The 20,348-nt window shown below is 39.4% G+C and overlaps 1 protein-coding gene across 1 annotated transcript in view; it reads right to left on the bottom strand.

Moving 5' to 3' along the window:
* MAST4 (microtubule associated serine/threonine kinase family member 4) overlaps positions 1–20,348 on the bottom strand; it is a 109,240-nt gene that overhangs the window by 55,068 nt on the left and 33,824 nt on the right. The window contains exons 3-5 of the mRNA XM_010580504.1: positions 10,640–10,709; positions 6,612–6,690; positions 881–1,038 (exon numbers count right to left, since the gene is read on the bottom strand). Of these exons, the coding sequence (XP_010578806.1) occupies positions 881–1,038; positions 6,612–6,690; positions 10,640–10,709 (307 nt within the window). The remainder of the gene's footprint in view (positions 1–880; positions 1,039–6,611; positions 6,691–10,639; positions 10,710–20,348) is intronic.

Genomic DNA, 20,348 nt, shown 5'->3' on the forward strand with positions numbered 1-20,348 from the left:
TATGTGGCAATAAATACAATACAGTTTCAATCTGTAATCTTCTAATGAGGAATTTTTTTTTCTAGTAATTGTTGTGCACTTTCATGTAGGTAATAACTACATTTGTCACAATAGACTACACAGATTTTAAAATAAAATACTAAAAAAGCAGAGTTAAAATATATTGCACTAAAAAACTCATTCCTTAAGATTTGTGTACCTGTGAAACCATTTTTAAACTTTTGAAAGGATCGATACAACAAGTAGAGATATAATACTTTTTTTTTTTTTTCCTTCTAGTTCTTGAAAACTTACCCATAAAATTCATCTGCATTTTCCAAACCTAAACTATTCGGACAGTTTAGAACCAATCTTGGATAAAACACATCTTACATAAACAGCCACTGCAAATGAAATGCAGAGGCCTAGACTTTGGGAAACAAGAAACTGAAGTTCACCTTGGTTAAAGAAGATAAACAAGTGCATAACCCCCCACCCACCCGCCCATTTGTTCTTTCACGTTTCTTTCCAGCTAGTCCTAGGATATAAATACATTTTGAATTATTTTTGCAAATAAAGACTTTATTCTGTGAACAGTTTGAACTCTGGAAGAGAACCAGTGCTACAGTCAGATCAATAATGAGTAGCTCATCAAGACAGTTCATGCAGGCTATTTCCCTTCATTAAGGCCTAGCTTACAATGTTAAACCACTCAAGTAAGCCATGATCAAAACCAGGAGCAAGAATTTAAAAGGACTCTTTAATTCAGCCTCAGATGCATACTTCTTGTATTATACTTCAGCAATTTCACAAATAGTAAATGCCCCCAATGTACAAAACCATGACACTCCACAGTATGTGAATTTAGATCCAACTCCTATTTCCAGAGAGACAAACTCACCTGAGACTTCGGGACCGAGGGCGCATTGCAGTGGTCCTGCACCTGTTATCACTGGCAATGCTCTCAGTGGTACAGAAATGTTTAGACAAAAAATGTAGTTCATCAGGTGTTGGTTGGTATGGTAACTGGTGTAGCTTCTCTTGGGATGAGCAGGATGACTACAAGAGCAGAACAGAACACAAGCTTCTACCAGAGTGAAAAAACATTTTCAAGACCATATTCAGTGCTCATGAATAAAGCCATTTAATTTAAAAATTATAGTTACTGTTTCCCATGCCTGACTACCAATTTAAAGATGAAAATAATTAGTCTTACTTAATGAGCTAAATATGGAGTAAATATAAAAAAACCAAACAAACTACTTCAGTCCCAGAAGAAGGAGCTGTTGCATTTCAAAAGTTCAAATTTCCTCTAAGGCAGAGATGAGATCTAAGTTCAGTAACACACATCAATACGTAAGAATACTTAAAACAGGGTCTGCTGAAAATTAATTGAGTAGGATAGCATAACTGTAGAGTACAACTTATTGCCACAACACAAACTGTAAATTTACATAATGAAGGTACTTCATTATCCATATCTAAGACATTATTGATGCTTTTTAAAATAAAATTAAATATAATCTAAATTCTTGCTGAAAAAAATTCATACGCTGTTTTCTTATAAAACCCTGTACACTCAAAATGAAGTGAAAGAACTTAATACATTTATCAAGAAAGGTTCTACGCCTGACAAAAGTGAAAGGGATTACATTATACTAAGTGGTTTGTTTGAAAAATGGAAGATACAGACAGGTATGAAATTGGATGTGCTACCACAACAACTAGCCTTGCAAAATATCATATTTTACTGTCTTTTAGGCGGCGCAGCAGGCTACTTAAGCCACGCTAAATGTTTGGAAGTAGAACTTTGAAACTACTTCCCTGAGCCTGGATTTGATGTCGTTATAAAGACTTGTGTGGTAAAGGCTGAATATATGCTAATTCCTAGGAACTCAAGAAAATACTACTTATCACACTAGATGTCATGAAGTCATCTCTTAAACGCAAAAAAGAAGAAAACCCACTGCTGGGAAAGTTTAACTCGCACAAGACTGGTCTAAGTAGGAAGGCTGTATCACATCAGAACAAGTTAAAGTTAGCAAGACTGCATTACCTTGCTTTGCTGCAGGCTAAGAAGCATGCACACCAAGAATTTACCACAGTTCATGTGATAGGTAGTAACTTGTCAAATCACAGTAACTCATTTATAGAATTCAGCCATAGCACATTACCAGGCATAATTCAGCACACAGCATAGATAAGTTCTTTCTTATCTGACACTATGGCAGCTAGTCGCAGATAACCTCATGGCATACTTCCTACAGCCACACTCCATAAGATAAGATACTCTAGCACAGTGCAATTTAACAATATAGACCATCACAGATGGCTATTCCTATAAAATCAATCTCTACCTCTTCAGCTTCACGGAATTCTGGGAAGATCAGGAGGACAATAACCCATATGACACTTTTCCTCATATAAGGTGCCACAGATTCTAGATGTAACAGGATTAAAGTGAGCATCTTGCTTTCGCTAACAACTCTCAGTTGTATCAGGTCCATCGCAGGCACAGAGTGCATTTTCTTGGAGGCCTGAATTCTGATCTCTGTACAAATCCAAATTCTCATAGCAAAACTATTTAAAAAATCAGCTCTCCTGGCATTCTAGAATAGCTGCTCCAAAAATCATGTAAGATTTAACACATTTTTAACATGCACAACCACAGTGCACCACGGCAATGCAAATTGTTCTTCCAACACAGAAAGGTAAATTTGTAGCCAATACCAGCTAATGTAACCCCAAAGTCTACTTCCTCATCTCCTTACTGTATTTCCCCATCCAAATAAGCTTCCAAGAATATAACTTACTGCCAAAAACCCGCAACCGAGTATTCTCTCACTTTATCATTTTTATAGGCTTTCTCTCCTAGAAGACACACATCATCTCAACTGTATCTCATAGCTGGCAAGATCTGATCCAACTTTGCTGGAATACGACACACAAAGAGTTTCTTTTCAATTGAATAATCTTAGCAGGAGATATTTTCATTTATTTCAACTTTGTTGTGAGAACTAGTATATGTGGTACTTGCACCACTTCTAAGCCCATGAGCTTCCATGAAATTGGTAATTCCATCAATCTCTTCACTTCCAATATCAAAAAAAAGAAAAAACAGGCTAAAAAGAAATGGTTAGCTACACTCACCTGAGCTTAACTGTGATTACTACAGACCCTTCTGCCCCTGCTTTGACTTTCAGTTGCCTGTAAAGATCAAAGTTGTGCTCTACTGTGATGTGTAAAAACTGTTTCTGCTCTCCAGCTAATAAATCTCTGGATTAATGTGACTCTTATTTATCCAACACTGAAAAGGGAGCATTCTGTATGTAGGCTACTGTGTGTGAAGTGGTCTCTTATTGCCTCTAAGAATTTTTAAGAATGTCAAGGAGGAGGTTGTACAGTGCTAGCTGTTTCAGATTCTGAAAAAGTACATTAAACCTATTAGGTGGACACACTTCCAGCTTTCATTTTCTGATTCACGTGTGTCATCCAGTGGGTAAAAAAAAAAAAAACAACAAACTGAAAAGCATCTCTACTAAGAAACAGAGAAATAGTGACTAAATTTAAAATGCAGAGGTTATCCCACTACTTTTGCAGGGCTCATCAGCAGTAGAAGATTCTTGGGGAAAGAAAAAAAAACCCTAACCGTAAGAAATATATGGCATGAATTCTCTACTGCTGGTTTCTTCAACAAAATTCAAACTTATTTATTAGGAAAAAAGGTTTCTTTCCACAAGTCAGAAATTGTTTGTTCAATGCTAGGGAAGACATCTATTTTAATATTTATATGATGTGATCTAGTCAGGAAATATTAATGGAGAATTCAACAACAGGCTATTACGGAAGTTAAGATACCCAAATCCATAAATGACAGTGCTATATTTTTTTCATAAGAAATGTAAAAATTATGTAAAACTGCTCCACATTCCAGGATGCATGCAGTAGTTAGTAAACTTAAGTGGGAAAGAAGTATATGACTAGAATTACCATTTTAAAATTGAAGATGTCAAAGAAAAAGCCTATGAATACGGACTGAAAATTAAAACTGTGTTTTGATATGTTTCCGACACAGCTTTTCATTTCCGTTCTAGCACAAGCCTGTTTCTTATAACTATGGTGGGGTTGCTATCGCAATTACTTATTATCTGACATAAAATATATTGACATAAAGGAGGTTAAGTGAAGAGTACAGTGTATCTGATCTAGTTCCAATGAGAGGAGTACAAACATGCACTATGAAAAGTGGTTAGGGGATTAACAAGAAACCAAGCAATTTGCTTGGCAAAAGTAAGATCTACACAGAAAGGAAAGCAGAGGTGAAAAATCAGTGCTGCTGAGAAACAGTTCTTAAGATACATGAAATCCCTCAACCTGGTTTGAAGTCAGCAAGTATGTATTTGACTTTCCAGAAGCCTTTGTGGGCGAAAATAAGAGTTGATCATAACATAAAATGATGATGTTTCATCAGTGTATAGGCTGCAGAACTCAAATATTTCACACTCAGGGGAAGAGAAATCTTACTTAAATTGGAAAAGAAACATTTTTAAAAAGAAATCAGATATCAGGTGACCAATAATATGTATCATTCATAAAACAGTACATTTGTTAATGATACAACCCTAAAGGTAAAAAACAAGGCTAAAGATACAAAACCATTTTTGAAAACTCATAGCTGGATCTACAAGGACCAAGCCCTTTACTGCAGAAGATGTAATGTAACTTTCAAAATGCCAACTATTTGCTATTTCCAAAGCAGGCTTCCTCCACAGCTCTATCTTGCCAGTCTCTCAGGTGTGACTATCACAACATACAGCTTAGTTCCAGACTGTAACATGATGCAGTACTTCCTCTCCAGTGTAGAGGTGTGCAAGTTTTGCAAAAGTACAGATTCATACTTCTCCCACTGCCTAGCTGTATTGGCTTTGTGTGGCAAGGTTTTGGTAGCGGGGGGGGGAGAGGGTTACAGGGGTGGCTTTCTGTGAGAAGCTGCTGGAAGCTTCCCTGTGTCTGACAGAGCCAATGCCAGCCGGCTCGAAGACGGACCCACTGCTGGCCAAGGCTGAGCCCATCAGCGATAGTGGTAACGCCTCTGTGATAACATTTTTAAGAAGGAAAAAAAGGTTGCTGGGACAGACAGAAACAGCAGCTGGAGAGAGGAGTGAGAACACGTAAGAGAAACAACCCTGCGGACACCAAGGTCAGTGAAGAAGGAGGGGGAGGAGATGCTCCAGGCGCCGGAGCAGAGATTCCCCTGCAGTCCGTAGGGAAGACCATAGTAGTCCATGGTGGAGCAAATATCCACCTGCAGCCTGTGGAGGACCCCATGCTGGAGCAGGTGGGCTTCCAAAGGAGGCTGTGACCCCGTGGGAACCCTGCGCTGGAGTAGGCTCCTGGCAGGACCTGTGGATCTGTGGAGAGAGCCCACAGAGCAGGTCTTCTGGAAGGAATGTGACCCCGCGGGGGATCCACGCTGGAGCAGTGTGTGCCTGAAGGACTGCACGCTGTGGAAGGGACCCATGCTGGAGCAGTTCGTGAAGAACTGCAGCCTGTGGGAAGAACTCACGTTGGAGAAGTTCATGGAAGACTGTCTCCTGTGGGAGGGACCCCATGCTGGAGCAGAGGAAGAGTGTGATAAGTCCTGCCCCTGAGGAGGATGAAGCAGCCGAAGACCATAAACCCCATTCCCTGTCCCCCTGTGCCGCTGGGGGGCATAGGTAGAGAATCTGGGAGTGAAGTTGTGCCCGGGAAGAAGGCAGGGGTGAAGGAAAGGTGTTCTGAGATTTGGTTTTATTTCTCATTACCCTACTCTGGTTGACGGATAATAAACTGAGTTAATTTTCCCCAAGTTGAGTCTGTTTTGCCCGTGACGGTAGTTGGTGAGTGATCTTTCCTGTCCTTATCTCGACCCATGAGCCCTTTGTTATATTTTCTCTGCCCTGTCCAGCTGAGGAGGGGGGAGTGATAGAGCAGCTTTGGTGGGCAGGATCTCATGCACTGCCATGGTACACACCACAAGTCAGGTGGTACATCATGGCAGGGGGCTGACACAAGATCACATCAAAAGGATTGCTCTAACAGGCAAAAATTAACAAATTAGACTTATATTTATCCTATTATGTATCCCAAATAATTCTTCTATTCTAATTATAGCCATCTAAAATGCTAAATATCTAACCTATTACCATGCACTAACATCTCACTATTGTCAAGGAAAAAAGACAGGCAAATGCATGATTCATCCCATCTTAAGATAGCAGTCTAACCTAGGATAGATGAATCATGTCAGACTGGTTTCTCTTTCTTTTAATTATCAAGGCACCCTCACTTAAGACTTGCTACCTAACTACCATAGTTAAAATAAGGCAGTATGTCTCCCCTCCTACTGCCCCCACAGATCAAAAGGGCACAGTTAAACACTATGCACTGCCAGAAAATATCTCTAAGCAAAGCACACTTTGCCTAAAGTTTTCTTCTATTTCAGTGAAGTAAAGCAGTTTCATAACACATGTTAATTCAAAGTCTATCAACAGTAACAAAACCTACATTGCCTTCTCCTAAGAGAAGCAAGCTACAGTGAGAGGTTATGGCATGTAATAGAAATCTATCAGCACAGCAAAATGGATACTTACAGAAACAGTTGAGCTGGGTGTATTTGTACCATAGCCAGAGGAAGGGAGAGAAGCCAAAGACCAGCGGCGACCATCAGTCCTGTTGTGAAACCAAGGTTAGTCAAATGAACATCGCAGTATCCCAATACAGAAACATCTGTGAAAGTATGACTGTGTAAAACTGCATTCCAAAACCATAATACAAACAGGGGTTTTAATAAAGAGTCAACTTTCACAGGGGACCACAATAAACAAGCATTCAGCAAGGATGACTTAGGCTTACAGGTTTATTTTTAAGTGTTTTTTCTAGTTAAAAATCTGTAAGATGAAACAACCAGGAAGTGAATGAACAGTCCACAGAACTGGTGTCTCACTAACAGACGTAGAAATGGACCAGTTAGTCTTCACAACTTTCAGGTCCATTGGATGAAAATTAATGAAAAGCAAATTAAAAACTTGTGAACAAATGCAAACCACAATGCTCTGAACCACAGAACAACCAGCACAGTCTGCTTGAAATACAAGGGTAGTGCTTTCCTAAGTGACTTCAGTACAGGATACCAGCAAACTAGCAGGCTAATGTCAAATAACTGCAAAGAATGATTAGGAAAAACAAACCTCTTAAATGTTAGATATGTAAATCAGGAAAAACAATTTTGCAACAAAAATCATGCTCACTCAGAATAATAATAATAAAAAAATCTACAAAACCATAACCAAACTAATTTTTGTTCTTTACTACTTGAGATGAGCTACACACACACACACACACACCATGGAACTTGAACATTCCAAGTGACAAATCAAAAAACAACAATGGGAGCAGTGTTTGGATTTTTGAGGAGGTAACATTTACCTGTCATTTCGGTGCCCATGACTGGAGTACAATTGTATCAAATATGTTAAAAAAAGCAAAACAATACATAAATAACAAAATAGGACAAGTTTTTATTAATAAACAGTATGATAGTGGGGGAAAGGAGAAAGGAGAATTGAAGCTCTGTTTTACAGCCAGTACAAAGATCATCTTGAAGTCTTTTTTACACAAAAAGTGTAATTCCACAGAAGAGAACTGAAGTCATGGCAAATCAGGAACCTTAAACCTCTTGATGCAGCTTCCCCACCCTTCGAGCTAACTGTCTAAAACAACCTTTGCTTCTCTCCATTCTAATGCTTTATTTCCTACTCCTATTTACCCATCCACGAGCTACAACCCAAGTCTCTGGGACTTTGAATACAAATAGTGTGGGAAAAGAAACTACAGTACATAATTAGTGTTAATACATTAAGAGAACATGTGCTAGAGGGACTGCTGACTGTATCAAAGACTGAACTCTGGAAAAAACTTCCTCCTCCTCCTCCATAATTTTGTTTTTAATTCATTAATTCTCCTTCCTTCTCCCATTTCCCCAGGTATGCATGAGCTACCTCCAGATGAATGAACAATTCCTAAAGGAGTTTACTCTTCATTTTGGCTCAGACGAGCAAGCTAAATATGTTCACAGTTGAAAGAACAAGAACTTGGAAGGTATTTAAACATGGGTAAGACCCATATATTCTGCAGCTGTGAGACAGAAAGTGCTTCCTTACTGAGTAACTCATATTGAACAGGGTTCCTGCATCATGCAGCAATTCTCACACAGAAAGGCCATCAAGGGTGGGGATGGGCTATCACAGACAGTTACCTGGGAAGCAAAGGTGGGAGAATAGGAGGCATCCATACGGGAAGGGAAAAAAGGGTACCAAGTCCCTACAGCATTCTCCTCTGGACTCTCATACACCGCTTGTCCCTGCCCTACAGCGTGGCTCTACCCACTTCCCAGCAGCAATGGAAAGCAGGATCTGTCACCTACCCGTGGGCTTGTAGATGCTGGATTTGCATCTCCCAGCAGAAGAGGCCTACCAGAGTGACTACCAAAGGCAAGTGTTATTCCCAGGCATTGACCACCCCACCAGACGTGGGCAGAGGAAGGCAACACTCCTGCTTGCTGCCGAGGGCCCTAGGGAAGGCTGTCTCCAGCCCCGCGCACTGGCTGGCAGCACGGCAGAGGGCCACCTTCCTGCTGGAGCTCCCTTTGCTGCACCACTGCATGGAGTAGCCAGCGACTGATGAGAAACTGCTATGCTGGGAAGCCCTCCTTCCCCACAGGAGGCTTCCAAACCATTTCCTTTGCCTTTCCCTTCCTTCCTCACGCTTCCCCAGCTTTTTAGTGTCCTCACTGCCTGGGGAGCTGTGGATGAAAAAGGAATATCCGTACAACTATACCACCTCGCCTCTAGTCCTTCAACCTGCTCTGTCACACTCAGAAACACAAGCTGTCCTTCCCTTCCTTTGTGTCATCATTAAATTTACAAAACATAACAGAAGAAGCATAGTCCTGAAGTCTGAGAACAACTCTCATTAACCACCGATCATTTTACATAGGAAATGCATCCTATCACAGGTTATATGAAAACAACCACAACACACATACCAAAGTAATACAAAAGTTTCACATTAATGCTGTTTTAAGCTTAAGTATCATCAAGCATTTTCACTATAAATATAGAACAAAATCAGTTTCCATAGAAAATTGCTCTAAAGAAGTTTCTTGAATCCCACTGAAGTGGTGAAATATTCTGAAGTCACAGAAGCTTCTTGTGTTCCTTTAATGAAAGAATTTATTTGGAGCCCATTACAGGGCTCTAAAAATGGTCAAAATCCAAATGAAACTGTTGGTAAACAAATTTACTTTTTTCCCCCTGAATTTAAGGTTTGCAGAACCATAATGATTTTAACTTTCTGTTGATTATGGGTGGGAAAGGAAAGGAAAACTACTTCCTGCCCTGTATTTCTAAGTAACACTCGGTCTTTCACATCTGCTTTTTCCATTATAAGATATTTCTGGATTTAATGAATCTTTCTAAAAATATGCTCATAAACAACTGTAATCCATGAAGAGATAGCTTTCCTTTTTTTAAAGATACTATCAAGGGGAAGTAGCTTCAAAAGAAATACTTAACTTTAAGGTGTTGATTGAAAAAGTGACATCATATGCTACTAGAAAGATTGACAAGATCTGCTGTCACAGATTAATTAGATTCAGATAAAAGGAATACACAAGTAAAGTTTTCTCCCCTTCACAGCTTTTAAAAAGCATTAAGCCATTTCCTTGCACTTACTTTTGAGAGCTTGTGTGTGCTACTTTACTGAACTCCCAAAATAAAGGAAGTAAAACTATAGCGGCAAGTGCTGTCTCATCGCAAATGCAACAGTTACGTGCCTGGCACTACTTAATGGCAAAGCAAGTCACAGAATTTCAATTTCATTTTTTGTGTACATACTCTTGGGTCAACATATAAACACTGCCTACCCTCCCAGGCTCAGCGTTAATAAACATGTTATTTGAGGTAGGCTGACAAGGTGTTAACTGATAGGTAACCACACCGGCAGTGTGAACAGGCAGTCTCCCATGACATGCTATCAACTTTGGTTACGGTTCATTTAATAATAATTTACTTCATCGATCACTTCAAATTCACCTTAGATCTCAAAAAATTCTACTTGCATTAATTAATCCTCACAACACTCCTAGACAGAGCTGACTGTCTCAGTGGTACAGACAGTGAAACAGGTCAAGGTCAGGTATTAAAGGTATGGTGACTGTATTGCTGCTGCCAGTAAAATCAGGCCCTGAACTCAGAACCTCTATACTAGTGCTCTTATAAGCAATGCACTTCTTACATTGTTAAGAAAAAGAATAAGGAAAAACCTAGATGTAGCTTAAAATTTCCCCGTATCTCAATGGATGAGGAGATAGTGTCTGAATTGGATCCATTACAATTAAGTCTTTTTTTTTTTTTTTTTAATTCAAAAAGGTATGATTGCATTTTATCAGTCATCCAGTAGAAATTCATTGCAACTGAGGTTTAGGAGAGTTTACAGAATGACAAGTGTTATCTCACTTTTAAGTGATGGACTTCACAAATGTGTTTGCAGTCACTTAATATGTGGGGCCAACATTTCCTCTCTGCAAAATGCATGCTACATACTACAAACTTCCTCTTACCTTCGTGCAAAAGAAAAGTGGGCTGAGGCACTGGGAGAGAAGTTCCTAGGGCTATCTTGAGGACTGCTTCCTGTTGGGAGGGATACACAAAAAAAAATTATTAGGGGAACAGAAAAAAAGAACACACTGAAAAACATTCAGATATACTAATCCAAACATTTCCAGGCAGGTTAGAAACAAATTTCAGAACTTCTTCTCTCACAGGCTCTGAGAAAATAGGCTCTGAAATAGAATGTTATTTCAAGTCATATATTTCATTTATATTTGATTTTTAGTTATTGGATTTTATAACTCGTAGAAAATCCTCTATTTAGCCCTTTAATTTGAGAATTCTCAAATTAATTTGAGCATTGAAGTTTAAAAGCCCCCAGCATATTAGCTTGACAGAAACATATTTTTAATGTCAGAAACAAGGTGTTTTTTTGAAATCAAACAAAACATTTGAAAGATCATGATCGGCATGATTCAGCCCTTATACAAAGTCTCTACAGCATTTCCACAGGGGCTTCATTGTCATTTTTTCATTGTTCTGGTTTTTTCTAGCTCTAAAACAAACAAGAAGACAAGACACACACTGAATGAAATGTTTTTTTGCTTAGTTCTGTTACACCAAGGCATGGAAAGGCAACCACCCTCTGTGATGAAAAGAAGCAACTGCACATTGTGAACAGGTTGCAACTTTAGGGTCTGTTACTTCTTCATATTAAAGCACCCAACCTCCTGCTGACCAGCATGAGTGCAGAAAGAAGGCAGCTTCTGAGAGCTGTTCCCGTCACCTCTGCCCCTCAGCACCTACAACTAGAGGAGACACAGTATCTGAAGAAGAAATAAAGATGACCCCTGAAAAAACAAAACAAAAAACACAACAAAAGCTAAAAGGATTTGATTTAAAGTAGCGCTGGCACATATCTAAAAGACAATCTTTCCTTAAATAGGGAACAGAGTACAACAACAATATGTTAAAGTAATGTATTCATTGTAGCATTTTATTTTTGGACATAAATGAGACTGCAACATTAAGCAACAGATTAAAAAAAAGTTCCTGTGTACGCAGTTAGAATCAACATTTAATTTCTGAGGAGAAAATTACTACCTACATGTGAAAAGGCCAGTACAATAGATTAAGTCCTTAGAAGGACTTCAAGTGGCCTTGATTTCTACTTACATTTTTGAATTAACATTGCATTTATCATAGTGATGTGCTTAACAGATCCCATTTATACAAGAAAGCATAATCATGGATCCATTAGGTAGCAAACAAATGCAACGAACACCCAACCCCCTACCTTTTTTTGGCTAGAAGCAGATGTAAGATGCTTTTTGAGCTGTGTTTAAATCACATCTTCACAGCTGCTCTTCCCATGGCCCCAAGAGACAAGGATTCCACTCTCACTGGCCAATACCTCCAACTTTTTTTTGTTTTCCCATTTATCTAGCACAGCTGAATTATGTTCTTCCAACATTCCCTCCTCCCGCTCAAGACCCCAGCTTCTTCATTACCCTTCAGACATTTCTGAGGGCCTTGATAATTTCAAGGTGGCAAGGATTTTCATTCCCTGAAGGTAGGGAGGGAAGCACAGGGAATCTGAAGCCACACATGTGGCACAGATTTCATTGTCCTGCATGAACTGCAAACACCAAATTACTGAGAGCAACAGTTCATTTAATTTAACAGCTAACTGGGTTTCTTTTGTTGCTACCAGAGCTTATTTAATAAAGATAAGCTTAAAAAATGTTTGTTTTTTTTTTTTTTAAATTGTAGCACTGTGCAGATAAAACATTGCCACAAACTTCAGCTACTGCACCAGAAAAAATTAGCAGTAATTTGGAGTGTGTCGTGGACGTAGGTAAGAGCAAATAATAATAATTTAAAAAAAAAAAAAAAGGACAAAGAAGCTACCTTAAATTCTGGCAAAAGAGCAGAGAATGAGGCTTAATGTGGTGAGACATAAGCAGCTTTTGACAGGAAATTTGACAAACCAGTGTATAGGAGTTTGTAAACTAATTCCTCTGATAGCTATTTTAAAGTTATATATGGATATAGACACATATTTAACAGATATTAAGGACGTGCCTAACCATCCACCAGTCGGTCAGAACATATTTGTAAACTTCACACAGAAGCAAAAAACCTGGTGGAAGAATGCAGTAATTTTACAGCCATTACAATGGATTTGAGGAGACAATGCTGCAAACTACCTCGCTAGAATCAACACACATCACTTCCTCACAGACAAAACCTGAAGAAGTCAAAGTCAAACTCAGGAAGAGCATCAGATCCTGTTATTAGGAAAATCAATTTGCAAGCACTATTTCCAACAGCAAATGAGCTTTTAGAATAACAAAACTGGTAAAGCTGTATACATAATACCTGGATATTAAATTCTGTGGGTTTATCTAGAAGTCTAAGAACTCAGACAAGCTTTGAAACAGAGAATGAAAATCCAAACCCCAAACAACTGGAGAAATAGCTAGTGCTATTGCGGGTTTAAGGTGTGGTGTTCCAGAAAAGCAAGACAGGTCAGAAGCAGAATCCTATACATGACCTTCATCCATCACAGCATTCATCCACCCATCTGCAAGTCAATACCTGGGAGACTTTCAAATAAAAAACAGTGCCAGTTAATTCTCCATCCATCTGTGCAGTGCTTGCTTATTAGTCAAATCCCACTGTTCTCTGGGATCTGCTGGCTGTTACATGTTTTAGTCCTAGGGTATCTCTATGCTGTTAAGATTACTGTTGATGTTTCTGACCTGGTAAAGTAAACCTGACTGGTGGTCACACATTAGGTAAGTAATTAACTCCAGCACCCTCTGGGAGACACAATGAATAGGCAATCAACATACCAAAACAATACTCTATCTCATGACAACACACAGGGTAGCTCATTTTGCAAGCAGCTATTGTTAAGAAAACTGTATTGAGACTAATTAAATTGTGATTGTTTTGTAACTAGCTTCAAGAAGTCCTGTGTCTTTGCCACAGAGGGAAGATGTTTTAAAGATTTAAAACGGCATTTGTTACAGTCACTGTATATTATTAATGTATTTTTAATAGCTGTCTACTTACAAAACAAAGTTTCAGATGCAATGACTTCGTTAGTACTGAGGGAATAACAGATTAATGATAATTGTTATCCCAAATTCCTAATGGATTTAATTTAAAAGTCAGTTGTATCTGCATGTAACTTACCACTTACACTTTCCTCTCCTGTTCCTAAACTAGTAGATGCTCTGAAGTTGCTATAACAGTTTTACTTTACCCAAAAGCAAGACTAAATAAAAAGTTTTATATTAGCAAAACCATTTCTATTATTCTACGTGACAACAGTCAGAATTGGAATATTGTATTATTTTCCTCTCTGTAAGTATCAGTTTTCTGTCAAAAAATATTTAGAACCCCACTTTAATCTTTAGCTTTCAGCATTCCCATACTTCACCATGAAAACACATTAAGCCTTCATTCATTTAGAAACCTTGTCCTCCTTTCCCCAAAATCCAGTCAATGCATACTATATATAGCCAAAGCAGAAGAGCACAGAAGCTGTGCATGAGAGAGATTCTTCTTTGCTTCAAATACACTGTAGTAAGCCAGTACTCATTATCACCTACATTGGACAAAACCCACAGGACTGAAGTTAAAAATCCAGGGAAACTAAATTTGATGCACACACACAAATGCCTCCAGTGTGATTCAAACCCTAACACAACTAAAATACCTGGTGCAAACAGCTTTGTTCATTACTATACTTCAATGTAACTAGCTGAAGTATGTCTAACGAACAAAATTATCTGATGCAAGCAGTAAGTCCTAATGTAGTGAAAGCAGAATATTAGCAGTCAGCACTCTAACAGTGTCTGCCAAGAAAAGTCTAAAAAAACTAGAAAAAGGATTACGAGTGGAAGTAAGACCTCCTTGGCCTTAAAATTTTGCTTTAGACACTTGCATCATGTAATCCCATTCATAAATGTATTGAATCCAACAGGAAAGGTCATGTTTGTCCCTGTCATACTTAGTGGATGATTCTTCAGGAACCCTCATGTTCTGGTATATATGACCAGCACGTATTTCTCTTCCCATTCCATGAAGAAGACACCTCTGAACTGATTTAGATAACAATACAGGCTTTTCAGTCTTCCTGTTGCTAAAGCAAGCAAGTAATAGTCTTTCAGTCTTACACAAAAAGTTCTCACATTCTATCCTACCAGCCTTTCTCCCCACATGATCCCATCTGAACATGTATGACCATAAAAGCATGCAGTATTCCAGATGAAATCTAACCACTACATTGTACAGTGGCATGAAATCTTCCCAAATTCAATTAAAAATTACTTCCTTTACACATGTTCAGAGATTTGATTTTCAAAGCTATGCTAGACTGGTCCTTGCAAACACCATCTGATCTAGAAAATACAGTCAGGTCCTTCCCTAAATTCCTTAAAATAGATGAGTCCACAGCTTACAGTAGACATTTCTGTTACTGGTCCTCCAGCACAAAATGCTGCATGTTGCTATGTAATTTCATAGTTTATTTCCAGTCCTTGAGATCATTCAGTCACTTCAACGTAGTTTCCCAATGCTGTTTCATACTGGATGTCTTCCAAATTTACATCAGCTACAGTAATTTTATGCCAATGTCACTTATGAGAAGAATAAAATGTTTTGCCCACAAACCCCAGACCTGCGGACTCTACTGATAACCTCTGCTCCCACTTCATAATATTTCTCATTTTAGCACAACCCCTATCTTCTCCCCTTTAAACAATTTCCTACTTATCTTGCAATTCTTGTCCTAGTACTTGTCATCTTAGTGGCACCACATGAAACATTTATGAAAATACAGACAAGTAAGATTTACAGCATTGCTCCTAACAGCTAAATCTTGTTCCTACAGCAGATACAATTAAACAGCACCACATGTGACTATTAATCTTTAGGGGTTAGTATCACCCACAGGAACAAGCTCCTGCGACTATTGAGGTGAGGACACCTGAACGCCCTGACTTGCTGAGATTATAATCATTCACTTTGCAGGCTGGGTGGTGCAGATGACCTACCTACGCAGCAGCAGGCAGTCAACTGGAAAAGCCCATTAATGACTAGGGCACCAGATGTTGTCCAAGCTGATGCTGCAACCCTTCACTTCCCACAATTCTGAATGTACCCACAGTTCATGCAAAAATTAAAAGGATCTTTCAGCAGGTTTAACAGCTTCCAGCCCAGATACAAAAGGCAAAGGATGTCCAAACAACTAACCTAAGACAGTTGCTAATAATGATGAAGGTCTGAACCCAAAGAAGTGACCTGGCATAGATTTGTTTTCTATTTTCATAAGAAAGACTTGAAGTAGCAAAAGCTGAAACACTTGGAATCTTTTATGATCTTTACACGTATGCATAAGGCGTAGTGGGAGACTTCAGCTGCAAACTAAAATCCAACTTTCCACCAACACAAATTATCTCTGCAGGTAGCTACAGGTCCTGCACAGAGGAAAAGGGTATTATATGTATTGTATTAGTAATTAATGTCTATAACAGAGGTATTATATATCTGCTGGATACATTGTCTTTTTCCTACCCTCTTTTTAACCCTCAGTCTCAGACCTTATACCTCTCTGTGTGCTCCCAAGCCTTGGATTACTTACTGCTGTAATAGCTCTTTACTATAGCCCACTAGCCCTCATGGTCACTGTTGCTTACAAATGAATCTGCCCCTTCTTTGACAGGTGCTACTTGTGCACTATTTGCACCCTGCACAATATACTTACTTCATCAGCGTGGTGCTGTCTCACTTGTCTCTCCCTCCCATCCTACCACAAGAATCTGAGAATGACTGAGACGGTAAGGCTACCAAAAAACTTTACACAAGTATTCAGTGTTTGTCCAATACAGCTTGCACCTGTAAAGATTAACAACAGACTCCTGTGTAGGAACAATCCTCTATTATCCCCAGAGCAAGCAATGAAAATTGGGGAGTGGGAGGAGAAATTTGCCTGAGACCTCTATATAACTTTCTCATATGGGGCAATTATCGTCATCCTAAACTTGGGCCACTGCTCCTACTCAAAGGATGTCTTTCTAAACTAGAGAACAGCTGGTGCCTTCAGTTCAGACTGCATCGGGGACTAAAACAGGATTACAAGGAAGAACACTGGTATAAAAATGCACCTCAAAGAATTATGATTATGTTCAAGAGGCTCTTCTAAAATAGAGCAATACTGCTCACATCCAATCTGTTACGGCCAACTCCAATCCAGATTGTTATGATTACCCAGTAGCGATATAAGCTCTTGAGGAGGTCTGAAGTAATGGCACATTTGTTTCCAAAGGTGCAGCCAGACCTCTAAATGATCACTCTACAGATATCAAAGATGAAAACATTCTTGAGCAAAGCCACAGATATTGCCACGAGTGTTAATGCAGTGCATTCTGACCAAGAGAGCTCTACCTTGAGATTCATAACATACCTTCACGCACCTTGCTTCAGTTGACACAGAGGAGGCAGAGCATTTTTTTGCCCTCAGAGATGTGAGGTCTTGGGGGGGGGGCGGGGACCAAACAGGTAGCTTAAACTAGCGGTCCAAATAAAACTCATCTCAGGTATGAGATGCAAGCAAAGGTAATTAAGTATCTACATTGCCTCTTCTCCCAAGAAGCAATGAATTAACATAGAAAGGAACAGGTTGTTTGTAGATCCATGCAAGGGTTTTGTCCAGAGTTCGGTCTCCTCACAAGGGATGAAAATACTGACTTCAGATACATCTGAGGCACTGAATTCCCAAGCAACACCAAGGATCTTATCAGGACTATACAAGAAAGGCCCAGGATAACACTGAAGATTATCAAGATGATAATTAATAGAAATTGATCCTGGGTGGATTTTGAAGAGTCTGACAATCTTGATTACCTTCAGCTTGAATAGCCTATAATAAAGGGATAAGGACCTGCAATAACAACTAAGATGGTAGAAACATGAAGTCAAGAATCTAGTCCACTTCAATAATAGCATCTCATGGAATTATTTTCAGTAAGGGCAACTGCAGTCTCTCTGCAGAGATGGCTGGAGTAACCTGACAGTAGGGAGTACAGTAGTGGGATACAGTACCCTAAAAGAAACAGATCTGACAGAAAAGCATTGCTAGTGTGAAACCAGAAACCAAAATGGTTTTGGTTTTGTTTTTTTTTTTTTAAAAAGGCATGAGCAGTCAGGGTCATGCGTAATCTACCTATCTTTCCATTTGAATTACTCAAACCACAGCAGGTTATGTCCTTCATTTTCCTGTTTCATGGAATCAGGAAGGTACCCAACAAGGAACCTCTGGGCACTTCCTTTCCAAAACCAAAGCAAAAGGACTTCAGAGTATGTCCAGACCTTGAAAGTGGCCTCAGAGATCTCCCTTCCAATCTCTTACCTTGAAGCAAATGTGATTGTTTTAAAACAGAAGATAGGCCCTGGCAGGGCAATCTGATGCTGGCCTGACATGCCAAGCCCAGATAACTTTCCAAGACATGAAAAGACAGTAAAATGTTATTTTGCAGCATATGGACAGAAATAATTGAGTATTATAATTTCTGGCCTAAAATGCTGTTAAGTATACATCACTATGTCCATGCATATTAAAATAAGTCCCAAACTTGCATTTCCAATCACATTTGAAAGAGAACCACGAGACAGACTTCTACTTGAACCAGGACCCAGCTGCCTGACAGACGAATGTGTTCTGACTCTCTATGCTAAAAATAGCTCATCTTCCTACTGAAGTACTACAAAGGACCTGTAAAGCACTACCTCTCCTCGCTCCAGAACCAGAAGAAAATTCTGTATTTTGAACAGGGTCCCTGAGGTCCCCAAGGAATGTGGAAGGTAAGAGAGGGGACTAGAGGATAGTAAAGTTGAACTCTCAGAGCCTACATATCTTCATCAGTGCTTTTGATTTTTTTGAAGACTCACAGAAGCATGCTAGGCTTTTTCTAAAGGGGGAAGCAATGTAGTGAAGACAGACACAACAGAAACAAAGAAAAGTGGAAAGAGAATAACTCTGAATGCATGAATAAAGATGCTGAGAAGATGAAACAGGACTTATGAAGCTAGGAAAGCTGACAGTCTCGATCTCTCCAATGTCCATATTCTGCATAATCTTACTAGTACGGATTTGCCAAAAATGCATGTTATCACCACACTTCAGCCAAGGATAGTCTAATGAATAAAGCTGTTTTCAGTGAATGCAAACACTGATACTTTGCTGCACATTTATCTGGCTCCATCCTCCTCTAGGATTGGAAACTATTTTCTTTCACTCTCCCTCTTGTGCTTCTATTGTTTCCTCCTCCAACAGCAAACACTAATAAGAAAGATGTGAAGGTGTTAAAGAGGGTCATCTCCAGTCCTTCTGAGACTCGGAGCTTGTAGTACATGCTCCTGGCAGAAGGTCTGGTACAGGCTGCAAAATAAACACGATACAGAGAACTTTTCTAGCAGAATCTCACCATTCCCAGCTACTTTCCAGGCATAGTCAAAAAGACCCTAAAATCATCTAGCTGGACAGGAGATTATATCAGGTTCTCTCAATGGAGTCAAGGAGGCCTCTGACTTGGAGCAAACCCTCCCAGCCAAGGACTGCCAAGAGGAATAAACCCAGCAGGCCGTACACCACTCACACTGTCTCTCGTAACATCCCTCTGCTGCACTTCGCAAGAAACCAGGCCTCCAGCACAGACCACCACAGAGAGCAGGCAGGTGAGCTGAGTGTGCAGATGCCAGTGCAGGTAAGACCTGGTGGCTCTGGCAACACAAAAAGGTAAGCATCACTAAAAATCCACAATGTCTCTTAAGACCAAGGTTACCAAGAATTTACGTACATTAAAGACTTGACATGCTGAACCCCTTCTGTATATGTAGATGAAAATTTGTAACTTACGTGGCTTTGCTGTGCTTTTAACCCCAAAATTTGCATCTCTATTTGCATGAATTAGGATGGCATTCACAGTGATTCAAAGCACAAGTTTAAAAAAAAATAAATTTTTTTGCTTATCAATTCAATTCCAGGCAGTATCTTATTGATCACTACACAAAACAGAAAACCTGTCAAGGGTGACTCTGAGCACACTTTAACATCATCTTGCCCTTTCAGGTAACTAGTCTAGGCACACTAGCCAGCTGAGCTAAAAGCCAACGACTGTGCAAATATTTACTGTACTTAACTATACATAGAGGCAAGCTAATAACAGAGCTGGCCATCCACATGCAAATTTTCATCACATATATGATATTTCCTAGAGCTGCTAAAGTGTTTGGCACACGTACCTTGGGAGAATGTTTCAGCGTTAAGAGAATGTACTGTATCCTAGGTAACTGGAGAAGTTGCCAAATTTCCACAATAGGTTTTTGAATACACAGTACATACTGTTTAAGTAAAAGAACGGCTTACACTTAACCTGTCTTAATCCTTATAGTATTAAGTTTTCTACCTTCAGAGCCACTTGTCAACAGCTGTGACATCAGCAATATTACTCCCCTTTTATAGTTTGAGAAATCGATTCAAAAAAGATGAAGCAACTTGCCGAAATCAGGAGCCCACTGCCAGACAGGAACTCTTCGGCATTTATCAAATACACAACCTATATTCAGGTCCCACTAATGTGTGCTGGTCACTCCATACTCATGAAGCCTGTTAGGCATTGTTGGTCTAAGACTGTGATGGGTTGACCC

Source organism: Haliaeetus leucocephalus, unplaced genomic scaffold, assembly GCF_000737465.1.
Source record: "Haliaeetus leucocephalus isolate CR32 unplaced genomic scaffold, Haliaeetus_leucocephalus-4.0 Scaffold722, whole genome shotgun sequence".
NCBI classification, from domain to species: Eukaryota; Metazoa; Chordata; class Aves; order Accipitriformes; family Accipitridae; genus Haliaeetus; species Haliaeetus leucocephalus.